Here is a 13,295-nt window from a genome sequence, read left to right as displayed (position 1 = left end):
TGCTCGGGACATCTTCGGGACATCTTCGGGACATCTTCGGGACATTCTCGGGACATCTTCGGGACATCTTCGGGACATCTTCGGGACATGCTCGGGACATCTTCGGGACATCTTCGGGACATCTTCGGGACATGCTCGGGACATCTTCGGGACATCTTCGGGACATCTTCGGGACATGCTCGGGACATCTTCGGGACATGCTCGGGACATCTTCGGGACATGCTCGGGACATCTTCGGGACATCTTCGGGACATGCTCGGGACATCTTCGGGACATCTTCGGGACATGCTCGGGACATCTTCGGGACATCTTCGGGACATCTTCGGGACATCTTCGGGACATGCTCGGGACATCTTCGGGACATCTTCGGGACATCTTCGGGACATCTTCGGGACATCTTCGGGACATCTTCGGGACATCTTCGGGACATGCTCGGGACATCTTCGGGACATCTTCGGGACATCTTCGGGACATATTCGGGACATCTTCGGGACATGCTCGGGACATCTTCGGGACATCTTCGGTAAATGCTCGGGACATCTTCGGGACATCTTCGGGACATGCTCGGGACATCTTCGGGACATGCTCGGGACATCGTCGGGACATGCTCGGGACATGCTCGGGACATCTTCGGGACATCTTCGGGACATCTTCGAGACATGCTTCGGGACATCTTCGGGATATGCTCGGGACATCTTCGGGACATGCTCAGGACATCTTCGGTACATGCTCGGGACATCTTCGGGACATGCTCAGGACATCTTCGGGACATCTTCCTGACATGCTCGGGACATCTTCGGGACATCTTCGAGACATCTTCGGGACATCTTCGGGACATGCTCGGGAAAAAGAAAAGTAAAACGTATTATTTTTGAAAATTCTAGTGGCCTCAATTTTTTATAATAATATCACCAAAAATATCATAGATAAAAGGCTAGCCAAATATACAGCAAAACACCATTCCAACTCATTCCGACAGCAAAACACCATTCCAACTCATTCCGAGAAAAACGCAAATTAAAATTTTGGTGTCAATACAACTAAGTACTAAATTTATTTTTTTTTGTTCTTATTATTTGGTATATTTATTTATTTTCTTCATCTAGGCTTAAATTTGATAAGTATGCTTTCAGAAAGTGCTCAGTAAATACTATAAGACCTCATCATTAGTTTATTTTGGACTAAAATTAGACATGTGGCGTTTTTCTTGCAAACCTCCAAAATGTTTTGTCTTAGAAACATTTTAACAAGTTCACAAGAAAATCATTTTTAACCCATTGAAAATCTGATATCTCAATTTATTCATCTGCATCAAAATCACCATGTGGTTTTTTTTCTGTTAATATTGAATGTCATCTTAAAAATTATCTAAATTTAAATATTAGTTTTTTTTGTATTTATTTCCACTCTGTCAGAAGTATCGTCCCACTGTGGATCACAGCCAACTGACTGACCAACTCGATGATGGAGCATGGAGATGAGAAATTACGACCGAGAGAGAGAGCTAACGAATGAGTCGGACAAAAAGACAACAAAAACAAAAAAAAAATTGAAATTGACTGAAAAGTTTCTTAACGCAACTATTTATTTCAATGTGGTAGTTATGGAGCACGTCATTCACCATTCGAAGTTTGTTACATTTCATTTTGTGTGTTGATTCGTTTTTGTTGATTATGTTTTTTTTTTTTTTGTTGTCTTCTTATCTTTTATTGTTTTTTTTTTTTAGTAAGTTCGAAAGAGCTTTTGCGTGCAAATTATGTTTGTGGTAGTAAGTTTGTATTTTGTGCAATTATTTTCATTGAAATCGTGAGAGAAAAAGAGAGAGCTTTTTTTACATGTGAGATGTGATGTTTGATTTTAAAGTGACCATATTCAAATGTTGTGGCCATGGATTTTATTCAAAAAGTATAGTTTGAAATAGTAAAACAAAAGAGCTGAGTTTCGAACTCGATTTTAATAAATTTGGATAATTTTCATAAAACATCAAAGAATTTTTTTCATTTTTATTGAAATTACTCTTAATAAATAAAAATTATATAATAAATAAAATAAATAAATAAAAATATTTAAATAAATTAATTAATATAAAATAAAAATAAAATAAAACAGAGTAAAATAGTAAAAATAAATATTTACGTATAAGATTTTATTGAGAAAAAAATTTAAATATCAGTATTTTGTTACAAAATCTGTATTTTTTCTTGCAAAGCAATAAATAATTACACCCAACAGACACAAAGATCCAACGACCAATAAAACAGCTACTACTATCCAACTTTGAACTATTATCCTGAATTCATTACTCTCCACCAATTCTCCTTCTTCCTGTTGCTCATCAAATGGCATTTCAACTCGAAATGATATTTTCGAAAATTCCGAAAAATTTGTTGAATTATTTTGTGTATTTCTTCTTTGGCGTTTAAAATTTGTACCTCCTCCATTGCAATCTTGCACATTTATAAGACAATCATTTTGTTCCAAACATCCAGTTACTTTCATACTCAAAACCATTTCTTCACCGCTACGCATCTCCTGGAACATAACTGCTTTGAATTGAAATCGATGTCCGAGAGGTGGTTCGAAAATTGGAATTTGTGGACAAATACTTCGCATTGAAGGATTCACACATCCATGGGATGTAATGAGATTTACTGATCGAGTTAGATCACCTGTTCCAGAGATGAGTTGAAGATTGACATCAGTTAATTTTGTAAAATTCCAACCTTAAAGCAAAAGTTATTAAAACATTAAAAAGGAATTTTGAAGAGTTTATTTACCATCACCCGCTCCCACATGAGCCCTCAAAAGTAATTCCTCTCCCAAGCGGACAACATCGTTGGGTTCTAGTCTCTTGCTAAAGCCATTCGAAGTTTTCCGAAGTAACTCAATGTGTGTTCGAAATTCATTTTGAGCTCCACCATGTGCATAAACGTCAGTATTTTTAGCCTTTCTACTAATAACAAGAATAAATTAGAAATGTTCATTAATCAATTTCACCAACTTACATATCATTTGAAATTCCCATTTTGAGGGCATGTGTTTTTGCCGCAACTCGATTTTGTGTGGTACAACGTAACGCCAACAAAGAATCAAAGCTAGTTCGTATACCTCTTATCGATGGAAATCTCAGCCTTAAACAGAGTTCCTTTCCACAATAATGAACACCACATTTTTGAAAGTCTTCAGCTTCAACATTGACTATCAGTAAATTTCGATTTAATTTTACACTACACTTTGGATCATTTGAATCATTTTCAATTAAAGGAGTTGTACTAAGGAAGCTTTCAATTTGTAAAACTGCTCGAAAAAATCCATTTTTATTTTCAAGGCATCGCATTTCTTTAACATGAAGACGTACTTGTGGTACTTTTCCACTTCCCGAATCTTGAAATATTGGATTTTCTGGAAATGATGTTCCAGGGGGATCATAATAATATCCTTGATTTGGTTTTTTAGTTGTTGTTGTTGGTGTTGGATTATCTCCAAGAAAAACTGGATTTTCAGCAGCTGGTGGTAGAAGAGCCGATGGAAATTGCAAAGATGGTTCTTCATCATTTGGATTTGATGTACTAGTTGATGGTTCATGATATTCATATCCTTGATCTCCTGATGATGGATCATCTAGGACAACTATTGGTTTTTCTGCTTTTGGTGGTAAATATGCTAACGATGGAGTTTGGGCTGTTTGAAATGTATTATGTCCATCGTCAACGGGAGGTGGAAGATATTGATTAAAAGGTATGAAATTTCCATTATGTTGAGAAGAATCCTTTAATCTTCGATTTGATATCACTTCAGGTAGGAAAAACTCAGTTGTGGAACTAACTGGAGGTGGTTGTTGAACAGGATTTGGAAATGGCGGAGGAGGAGGTGCGTAGAGAAATGGATGTGATTGTTGTTGAGGTGGTTGAAATAAAGCCGATTCCGGAAAAAAGAAATGACTTACATCTGCAAATACTACTTTTGTAGATGCAAGCAAAATAATTGATCGAAATAATGTGTCCATTCTTTGGAATTTACTTAAAGACTGATAAGTATCATTATGTTACTTAGTGTTTTATAAAGGCAAAACCTAATTTACTTTCGCTTCATAATCGTGAGTGAAGAAAGGAAAGTCAAACGCATTGTTGGGGCAGTAAAAAGTCACGACAATTATTTTTTTGTGATGATGTTTCTTTGGTAGTACATACATACATTTATTTTTATAAGGTCACGAAGAAGTTACAATCAAATGCGTTGAATAAATAGCTTTGATTTTATTTTTTCACTCTCTACATACCTACTTCCTATTTGACACTCTAGATTTTAAAAACTTTTCCTCTTTTCGTGTAAAGTATTGATTGGCATTCTAAAAGAAAATGAGAGTTTTTACAACGCTTTCAAATACGATGATATTTGTGCAAAGCTTGAAAAGAACAAAATGTTAATAGACTTTTAACTTTGATCTCAAGTTCTGAATCGCTAGTTCTACTTCTATTATAAAATTATAATACATGCCAATTTTATAAGGATGGTTCCAATTTTTGCAATGAGTCAGGAATTTAATTTGGCAGTTAAACACTCAACACACTCAAGACTCAATAAAATTGTATCTTTAAGTATTTTGAAAACGGCAGACTACTTTTACAAAGTATGCTACATCCCTCGTGCACATTTAGATATTCCCAAAATTTTTTAATTGTCAGTTTTGAATTTTTTTAAACACCTCATTGTTGGCATTTGTGTACCTACTAATTTAAAAAAAAACTATTTCGAAAGAAGTTTTTTTGTTTGAAAAAATTATTTTTGTTTTCTATTTTTCTTTAAGTCGGGGCTTTTTCAAGAATCCAAAACGTAAAACATAACTAGTTTCAAACAAAATTCAAGCTTAAACCCAAAAATGTACCCTCCCACTATATTTTACATAAATCGGACTATTAAAAAGAATGAGAGTATGATTTGCATACAAATATGAAGCTTTTTAAACGCTATAAAATTAGTATTCTTATTTGTATTTGGTAAATAAATCACTGGCCCACAAGATTTTTTAACCAAAAACTACAAAATATACTTTTCCGAAGATTTTGGGGATGGTAAACTCAAATCTGAAGTCAGTAAAATTGTAATAGTTTTCGTTTTTGAAATATTACTTTTGATTTACAATAAAAGCTGGAAAGTGAGTTTTATTTAAACTTCGAACCAGGGGCGTACACTCCCTTGGGGCAAGCGGGGCGGCGCCCCGGGGCCCCCGACCGACCCCAGGGCCCCCACTGGAGACAATACAGAGAAGGAAACTGTTAGCATGAATTGAGTTACGAAGTAAATTAAAATGTATTTGAATCACTTCGGATACAAGGAAGACAAATTATGACATTCAGTGTAATGTATAATGCATTTATGCACACAATATATATTGATTTAATAAAAAGGTTACCCCAGGGGCCCCGAAAAAATAAATTGCTTGTTTAAAAGAAAAATTATAATTTTATCATAAGGCCCCAAAAAATATTACTTCAAAAATCTTTGCAACCACAAATAATACATTAGGGGCCCCAAAAAAGCAAAAAACAACTTCAGGGCAGGGGCCCCAAAAGCCTTTACTTCAGGGTGTCAAAAAAAAATTAAATAAAAAAAAATTGTTTTTTAAATTAAATTACATTTGTTGATAGATTACTGAATATTACTTTAGGAGCCACAAAAAATATGACTTCGGGGCTCCAAAAATATTATATGAAGGGTCCCAAAAAATAATTTTTCAGGAACCCCGTTAGTTGAGAGGCAATCAAATATTAATTTGGGGGCCCCAAAATCTATTACTAAGGAGCCCAAAAATATTCATCAAATTTTCTGATGGCATGACATTTGAGGATCCTCAAAAGCTATTACTTCAGTGGTTCAAAACAATCAAATGGAAAATTAAATATCAACTCATTGGCCCCAACATAAATACATCAGAGCCCAAAATAAAAACTTTACGTTATTAGTGGCATTCCGAATATTACTTCAGAACAGAGGCACCACCAATACCTATTAATTCTTGGCTCCAAAAAAATTAAATTATATTATATTTTAGGGGCCTCTAAGCACTTAATTTTACGAATATATTAAAACAATGTTTATATGAAAAAAATGTAAAAAAAAAAACAAAATCCAGTACAGGGGAAGCAAAATACAAGTTTAAAATATGTAGGTTTTTTTTAGAAATTTCACAAGAATTGCATTTAATCGAAAACCCTTACGATTTTGGATGAAATTCTGAAAGCCCTTTAGTTGGTCTTTGAAAAACTAATGTCATAACGAAATTTTACTGACTTTAGATTCAAGCTCAGGACACTAATTTGATATTTTTAGCAAAAAAAAAAGTTTAATATTGTTGATCAGGGTAATCAATAGTAAAATTTTTCAAAACTCAAATTTTTGGAATTCAAAAAATTATGTTTAAAAATTACACATATTTTCAAAAATTGATTTTTCGAAAACGGGATACTGAACGTTTTTTAATGTTGTTTTATAGTTTTTTTTTAAATGTAGAATTATTTGTAAAAAAAACTCATTTTTTTTAAACTGCTCTAGGGATTTTAAAATTGAAGGAAGTTGCTGTTCAAGGTACATATTCCATAAACTTTATTAGATAGCAAATTTTTCAACCATATAAATGAGCCCTCAGAATCTGGGATTGAAAACTTGACCAACTTCCTCAATCCTATGAAGTGCAACTAGAAAACACTTAGGCCGTTTTACCTTCCTGTTAGTCTCCTGCATCGATAATATAACTTTAATGGGAATAGAAACAATTATATAACCTTTTAATTGGGACTTTGAAAAAGAAACGGACATAAAAAACATGTAAATACTTCAGTCAAATCAAAATGTCTATTAATGCATACACTTTCAAAAATCAATCCTTCTAGTTAGCAAATGCTGAATTCTTTTAAAAATCGATAAGATCTCGCTGAGCAATTACAAGCTTCATTGACAGAGATTAAACCATCACATCGCATACAAAAGAAAAACGTGTACCTGCCTACATTACATACCTACATGGTATATTATTGAGTTGCATTAAAATGTGACAATCTTATCGTTCCAACTTATAGCTTTAGCTCTTATCCCACGCTAAATTAAATACCATTTTTGCACAACAACATTATATCCTCCTGTTCTGTTCTGAAGCTGAAGCTGAAGCAGATGCTAAGCTAAATCTGAATCTGAAACTCTTTCTGTATGGAACAAGCTAAGCTAGCCAACACACCACACAAAACCACAAACTATATGGAGATGTCCCACCGCCAATAATATCTTCTTATAATCTCCTGTTAGCCTTGTGGTATGACAAGGGGCGATACCATCAAAATGACTATAAAAGATTTGTTGCAAATGTGCAAAAAACACACGTTAACTAGCGACCCCTTGGAACGTTAAAATGCGCTGGGATACTGGACAGGATAGTGTCCCATCCGGCTCCTTAAAAAACCAGGAACGTAGCTGGGCATATAGAAAAGTATATATTATTATGTGTACATGTTCGGTGGTGCGTAATCTCAGAATCGACACGAAATATGTGAAAATATTACCTATTATGTGGTATAAGTTGGGTTGGGAAGTCGAAATATAGGAACAAATAAAAATAAACAGATCTTTTTGGTCCGATAGCGGCGCTACCAAGATGTTTCCCTATAGAGTTTGCATAGCTTTTGGCTAATAAATAAATGTGAACATGAGCATTTTTGAGCGGCAAATCAGATTCTATTTGTTGACATCATTATGTTTGCATGGATTTTAGAAGTGGAAGAAGATTTGAAAGGATATAACAATTTTGACGAAATTGGTTAAACCTGAAGAAGTCTAGAATGACTTTTTGAAAAGGATTTCTATTAGAAGTTCCAATAAACTTGTTCAGATTCAATTAAAGTTACAATAAATTGAAATCACTTCATTCAACACTAAATCAGAACCCAAGAAATTTATTATGAATGAGTAAGATGTGAAAAAGCTGGAGGCGAAATACATACCTAAAATGACATCAAAGCGGATCGACAGCAAACAACTGCCCACACTCACTTTGATCTCTGACACAATTTCAATTCAATTAGAACCTTACAATTCAATTAATTTTGGTGTTCTACTTATTAGCGTATTCGATTTGAATGAAAACGACACAACCTATCGATCGCCATCATTCTATACAAATCGAAAAAAACGAATAAAGAGTCCCCCTTTTACGATACGGAATTGACAGCACAATAAACTTTAATAAGGTTAAGTTGACTTTCAACTCAAGATGTGTATGGTGCGATAAAATGAATGAGACCTGATGAATCAGACATGCGACTATCATTTCCTCGCCAATAAACGTGACGTAGCTCGAGTTGACAGTTCTTGTCAGATTCGTATCAATCTACGGTTCAATACGAACAAAAACTAATTTGCGAAGAAGCTAATTTATATTGTTCGAATGGTTCATCGTCAAATGTCGTGCATCCAAACAAAAGGCGCACACTGAAATTTTGAAAGTGGAATCGCAGTGCAAAAATGGTATCTAAATATTTTCTTGTTTTTAAAGTATGTATAAAAATAATAATAAATACATATTCACAAAAATTTTTTTTAAATATTAATTTCTTTTCGGAAAAATCGCATTAAATCGTCTTTTTTATTTCTGAATTTCTCTCATACGATAAGTTTTTAACGAATTTTGTATCCATGGGTTCCTAAGGTAATTTCTTTTAAAATTGCTTATTTTCAAAAATCGAAAAGAAATTTTAGACCGCTAAAAATTAATTAATTAATAATTTTGGTTTTTTTTTTTTAGTTTTACTTATTCTTTGTTTTGGTTTGAAAATTGAAATATTCCTGTTTAAAAAATATAAGCAATTTTAGGAGAATAAACGGAGCTTTCAGATTAAGAAGGAACATATGTTACACTTAAAAAACTATTAAAATACTCTTGATAAAAAAATCCAGGGAAACCGTTAGACTAACAAGAAAAAGTCGTAAAACAAGCTTAAATCATTTTTAATTCTTGTTAGTATAAAACTTAAATTTTTTTCCCGAGTTTATTTTGTTTTTAATTTAAAGAACTTATTTATCTTATTTTATTGAACAAAATTAAGGAAAATTTAAATTTTGATGGATTTTTTTTAAGGAATTTCATAAGTTAAACAATAACAAAATAAAATCTGTTTTTATAATTAACTAAACACCAAGTATGCCATTTGATTTTTTGTATAAAAAAAAAAGAATTAAAACATATATCGAAAACGTTAGAGCCATTTAAAAAAAAAAATAATTTCTTATATTTAAAAATTTTTCTAACATTTTTCAAAAAAAAAAAAAGTTGGTATGCCATTTTTAAGAAAATATTATTTATACAAAAAAAATTGATTTTTCAAAATAAAATTATGAAATATTTTTTTAACCCCTTGTAACCCAACATCGTAAATTTTAAAATTAATAATGTCAATCAAAAGGGCTTAAGCTATAATAAAACACGTATTTTTTAAAAATTCAATAAATTCATTATTTGCTTAGTTATTTCGAAATTTACGCAGTAAAAAAAAAAGTTTAAATAATTTATTTTTGTATTTAAATGCAAAAATTCAAACAAAAAGCTATCTAATATTTATTTTTAAGCGCATTCCTAAAATCCAAAAATAAAACCCCGTTAGTTTATGCACGAAAAATATTTTTTCTGAATTTCGTAGTTTTTATATAAATTTGCTTGTTTTCCAAAAAAGCCGAACTTTTAACATTAACTGCCAATTAAAAACTATTGGTGCTATTTATTAGAAATATGGCGCATTATTTCAATAAAGCAATTCTTAAAGGTTGTGTAAGAAGCTTTAAAAGAATAAAAATATGTTTTTTACAGCTTTTGGGCGATCTTTTTCGGTTTGTTACAGAAATGTCACATGGGGCTACAAGGGCTTAAAAATCCAAAAACTTATTTTTTGAAAATTTTATATAACCATTTTTTGAATGAAATCGGTTATGTTGCTTACGACAAATTCACTAATCAAAAAATCCGTTCTATGGCAGGTACCGTGAATAGCGGTACAAAAAATATTTTTTTTTTATTTCTTAACTAATGCGTCATTGACGCAAGGTTAATAAGGTTATAAACAAATCGACTTTGTCAAAATCATTTGCTTAGCGATCCGAAAGGGAAAGCCTGTCCCCGTTCATTCTCCAATGCGAACACCAATGCTGTCAATCGATCGAATGATCAAGTCTGTCCTAACAATCTTGTTATCTCAAAGATGCATGTTCTATCAGCTATCCACCAGCGCCAGTGCTAACAATGCGATGCAAAGTGGTGGGATGTGTGTGTCCAAGCACAGAACAGATAAATTAATGATCCGCGTCGTTTCCGTCTTCAGTTCTAATTGTTATGCTACTTCTGGTCTTGAGTTATATGTGTTTTTCTTCTGTCTTCGTTCATTTTGTTTTTGCATCAAGAACCGATAAGAATATTATTTTCAGCTTTTACACCAGCACTATACTACCACATTAACTGTTTCATTGTTTTGCTATATTATGCATCGTCTGTTATAGCCATCCAACCGACCACCAACCAACTTATAAAAGAGCCAAGTGCAATGTCCAGTTTAACAAACCGTACTATAATACGTGAGTGCTCAAAGAATAATACGGTACCTTACGTGCTACACGTAAGGGTTTATCCAAAAGGATTACATCGCAATAAATTATCAATCATTTGAAACAAACAACTCATTTGTTATTGTTGTTGGCTGGCTTGTTTGGTTGGTTGGTTTATAGCTTGGCTAGTTGCCCGGTTAGCCGGCCTATAGCACCCGCAGCCAACATCCAACATTAAAATCAAAAACCATGAAACCCAAAGAACCATGGTTAGGTGCGAATAATACGAGTATTAGTGCAAACTGCAAAAATAAAAATAGTTTACAATGCAAATGCCATCGATGCATTATAATATGCCTTTCATCGTAGGTATGTTTACGCTTGCGTTATGTGAAGAATTGGGAACAATACTTTTTCGCGGTTTTCTGTTATTTTATTGCTTGTTCCAAAGTAAATAATGGTTTACGAATAATGAGAGCACCAAGGTGAAGACGCCATGCGAAATGAATTTAACTTTTATTCTGGTCACAATCCAATTTGTTTATGAATTGGGAGCAAAGCCAAATGTTGTCCTAAGGGGGAGAGATTGGTTTATCGTGGAAAAATTAATAATGACACATTAAAATAGCCTGCAAAGGCATATTATAAACATTTAAAAGTTCAAACTGATGTCGAATTCCTTTCAATTGAAAAATCGAATTTTCGGCGATCTCGAAGCGAATTTTTTCTGAAAATCATGTTCCATAGAAAAAAAATTCGCCTCAAACGAAGCAGAATTCGAATTTTTTTTAATCCCTCTTTTTTGAGAGATTTACACAGATTTGCACACACACTTGGAACATTTGACATTTCTCAAACGTCAAGCTGAAAGTTTTCTTCGTGTTGTTTGTTTATTTGAGAACACCAACTTCAAATAAAGAGTAAATTTTAATTGATTATCGTATTTTTATTGCGGAAAAATATGAAATAAATAAAAAAAAAAAACAATGTGCGATCAAAATATATTTTTTCCTGGCATAGTTCTTGTGAAAAAGTCAAATTACTGTGACTTTTCTTCTCGTAATTGTCGTCAGAAAATTTTTTCTCTGTAAAACCACAGCGTACGGCCAAAATAATAACCTTCTACTTCATCTTCACTCAGATCTTAATAATAACTGCAATTTCCCTTTGATTCTGATTAAAATAAATCTATATTACCGAAGAAAATAAACAAAATTATTGATCAAAGGAATCTCTGGTTTTATTTTGCAGAAATTGTTTTGGTTTCAGCTTGACGTTCGTGTAAAAATTGTTGTCAAATGACACACATACAATCGCAAAAAGAATTCGGTCTGTTTTCATGTTCCTTTTTAACACCAAAAATTCGATTTTTTTGAGGCGATTCAAAAAATTGAAAGGAATTCGACATGAGATTCAAAAAGGAAGATGTTCTCTACGTCTCGATTTTTTTTTCCCTCAGATCTTTGAACTGGATGAACCGATGATGGTTCTTTTTGTATTTGAAAGCTGATACTTCCATTGTGGCCCCATTTCAATTTGGTCCTGACTATGGCATCCATGAGAAAACTTTGCAGATCGTTCTAACAAACACAACAGCTTCGTAAATAATTGAAAAACTGACATCTTCCAGATTGTATAGAATTTATAACTTCGATAAAATAGGTTCTTTAAAGTTGTTAAGAAACGTTTCAAGAAGTGTTCAGGAACTTCGACTTTTAAAAGTTAGATATATAGAAGAAAAATCTGACAAACCTGTTTGACAGCTTCCTAGCAACGTTAAAGAGGAATTTCGTTTATACAAAAAATAATCCTAGCTTTTTATGTAACGCAGGGTTTGATGGATAACAGTTTCAGTTTAAACGTACATATTTGAATTATTTATCAACATGTAGGAAGCATATCTGAGCTAATGAGTTCTGTATACAGGGTGTCCCAAAAGTCAACGTCAAAACGAAAACTGTAGATAGGGTAGGTGGTAACTGTTATCAGAAAAATAATAAAAAAATTCGCAGCAAAATGGTCACCCTGTGACGCTCTTTCATGTGCCGTAACTACAAATCTTAAGTTTTCTCAATTTTTGCAAATACGTCATAGCATTGTATGTACCTATAGCATAATAACCCCTTTAAAAAAGTTTATTTCGAACCTGCTTTGGGTAACGCAGTGTTTTACGGTCACCATTTCCGATCAAAAGATCGAAAGGACAGGTTTTTCTATTTTCATTCATAAACCTTTCTACCAATTATTACCTTAAGAGTATTTATTTAAGCTTGTTTATCTCTTAGAAAATCAGCACTTTACTACTTTTAAAAATACAAATTAAGTTCTGAAAGAGTTATCCATCACTTTTACTCTCGTTATATAAACTTTTCAACAGTTACCTATTCAATATTTTAATCTTAATTTGTGTAACACATCTTTATTTTTTATTAAAAGCTATAGTTAAAGTCGTCATTTTATACAGAATTTTAATGAAGGTCAATTTGATGCTCATTAATTTTATGTAGCAGAAAAAAAATAGTACGCTTACGCCCCATAGGCCGAACGTAAAGTATAAACGGGGCTTGTTAACAATTATTTTTTTTATCTTCCTGGTACCGATACTGATGTAAAGAACAAAATAATTTGTAAAAAAAAGCACTTAAAAAAATTACTTATACTTTACAAGTACCACCATGCATGTTTTTTTTTTATTTTTAACAATGTTTGGTGGCATA

At 32.7% G+C, this 13,295-nt stretch overlaps 1 protein-coding gene across 1 annotated transcript; it reads right to left on the bottom strand.

The window, feature by feature from the left end:
• Positions 1–2,169: 2,169 nt before the first annotated feature.
• LOC129911042 (uncharacterized) lies at positions 2,170–4,159 on the bottom strand. Its single transcript, XM_055988678.1, has 3 exons — positions 3,006–4,159; positions 2,778–2,953; positions 2,170–2,723 (listed from the first exon to the last, which is right to left on the bottom strand). The coding sequence occupies exons 1-3, from the start codon at positions 4,004–4,006 to the stop codon at positions 2,170–2,172; spliced, it is 1,731 nt and encodes a 576-aa protein (XP_055844653.1). The 5' UTR covers positions 4,007–4,159.
• Between the last annotated feature and the right edge of the window lie 9,136 nt (positions 4,160–13,295).

The sequence above is a fragment of the Episyrphus balteatus genome, chromosome 1 (assembly GCF_945859705.1).
Source record: "Episyrphus balteatus chromosome 1, idEpiBalt1.1, whole genome shotgun sequence".
In the NCBI taxonomy this organism is placed as follows: domain Eukaryota; kingdom Metazoa; phylum Arthropoda; class Insecta; order Diptera; family Syrphidae; genus Episyrphus; species Episyrphus balteatus.
This window is presented reverse-complemented; position numbering and strand designations above follow the sequence as displayed.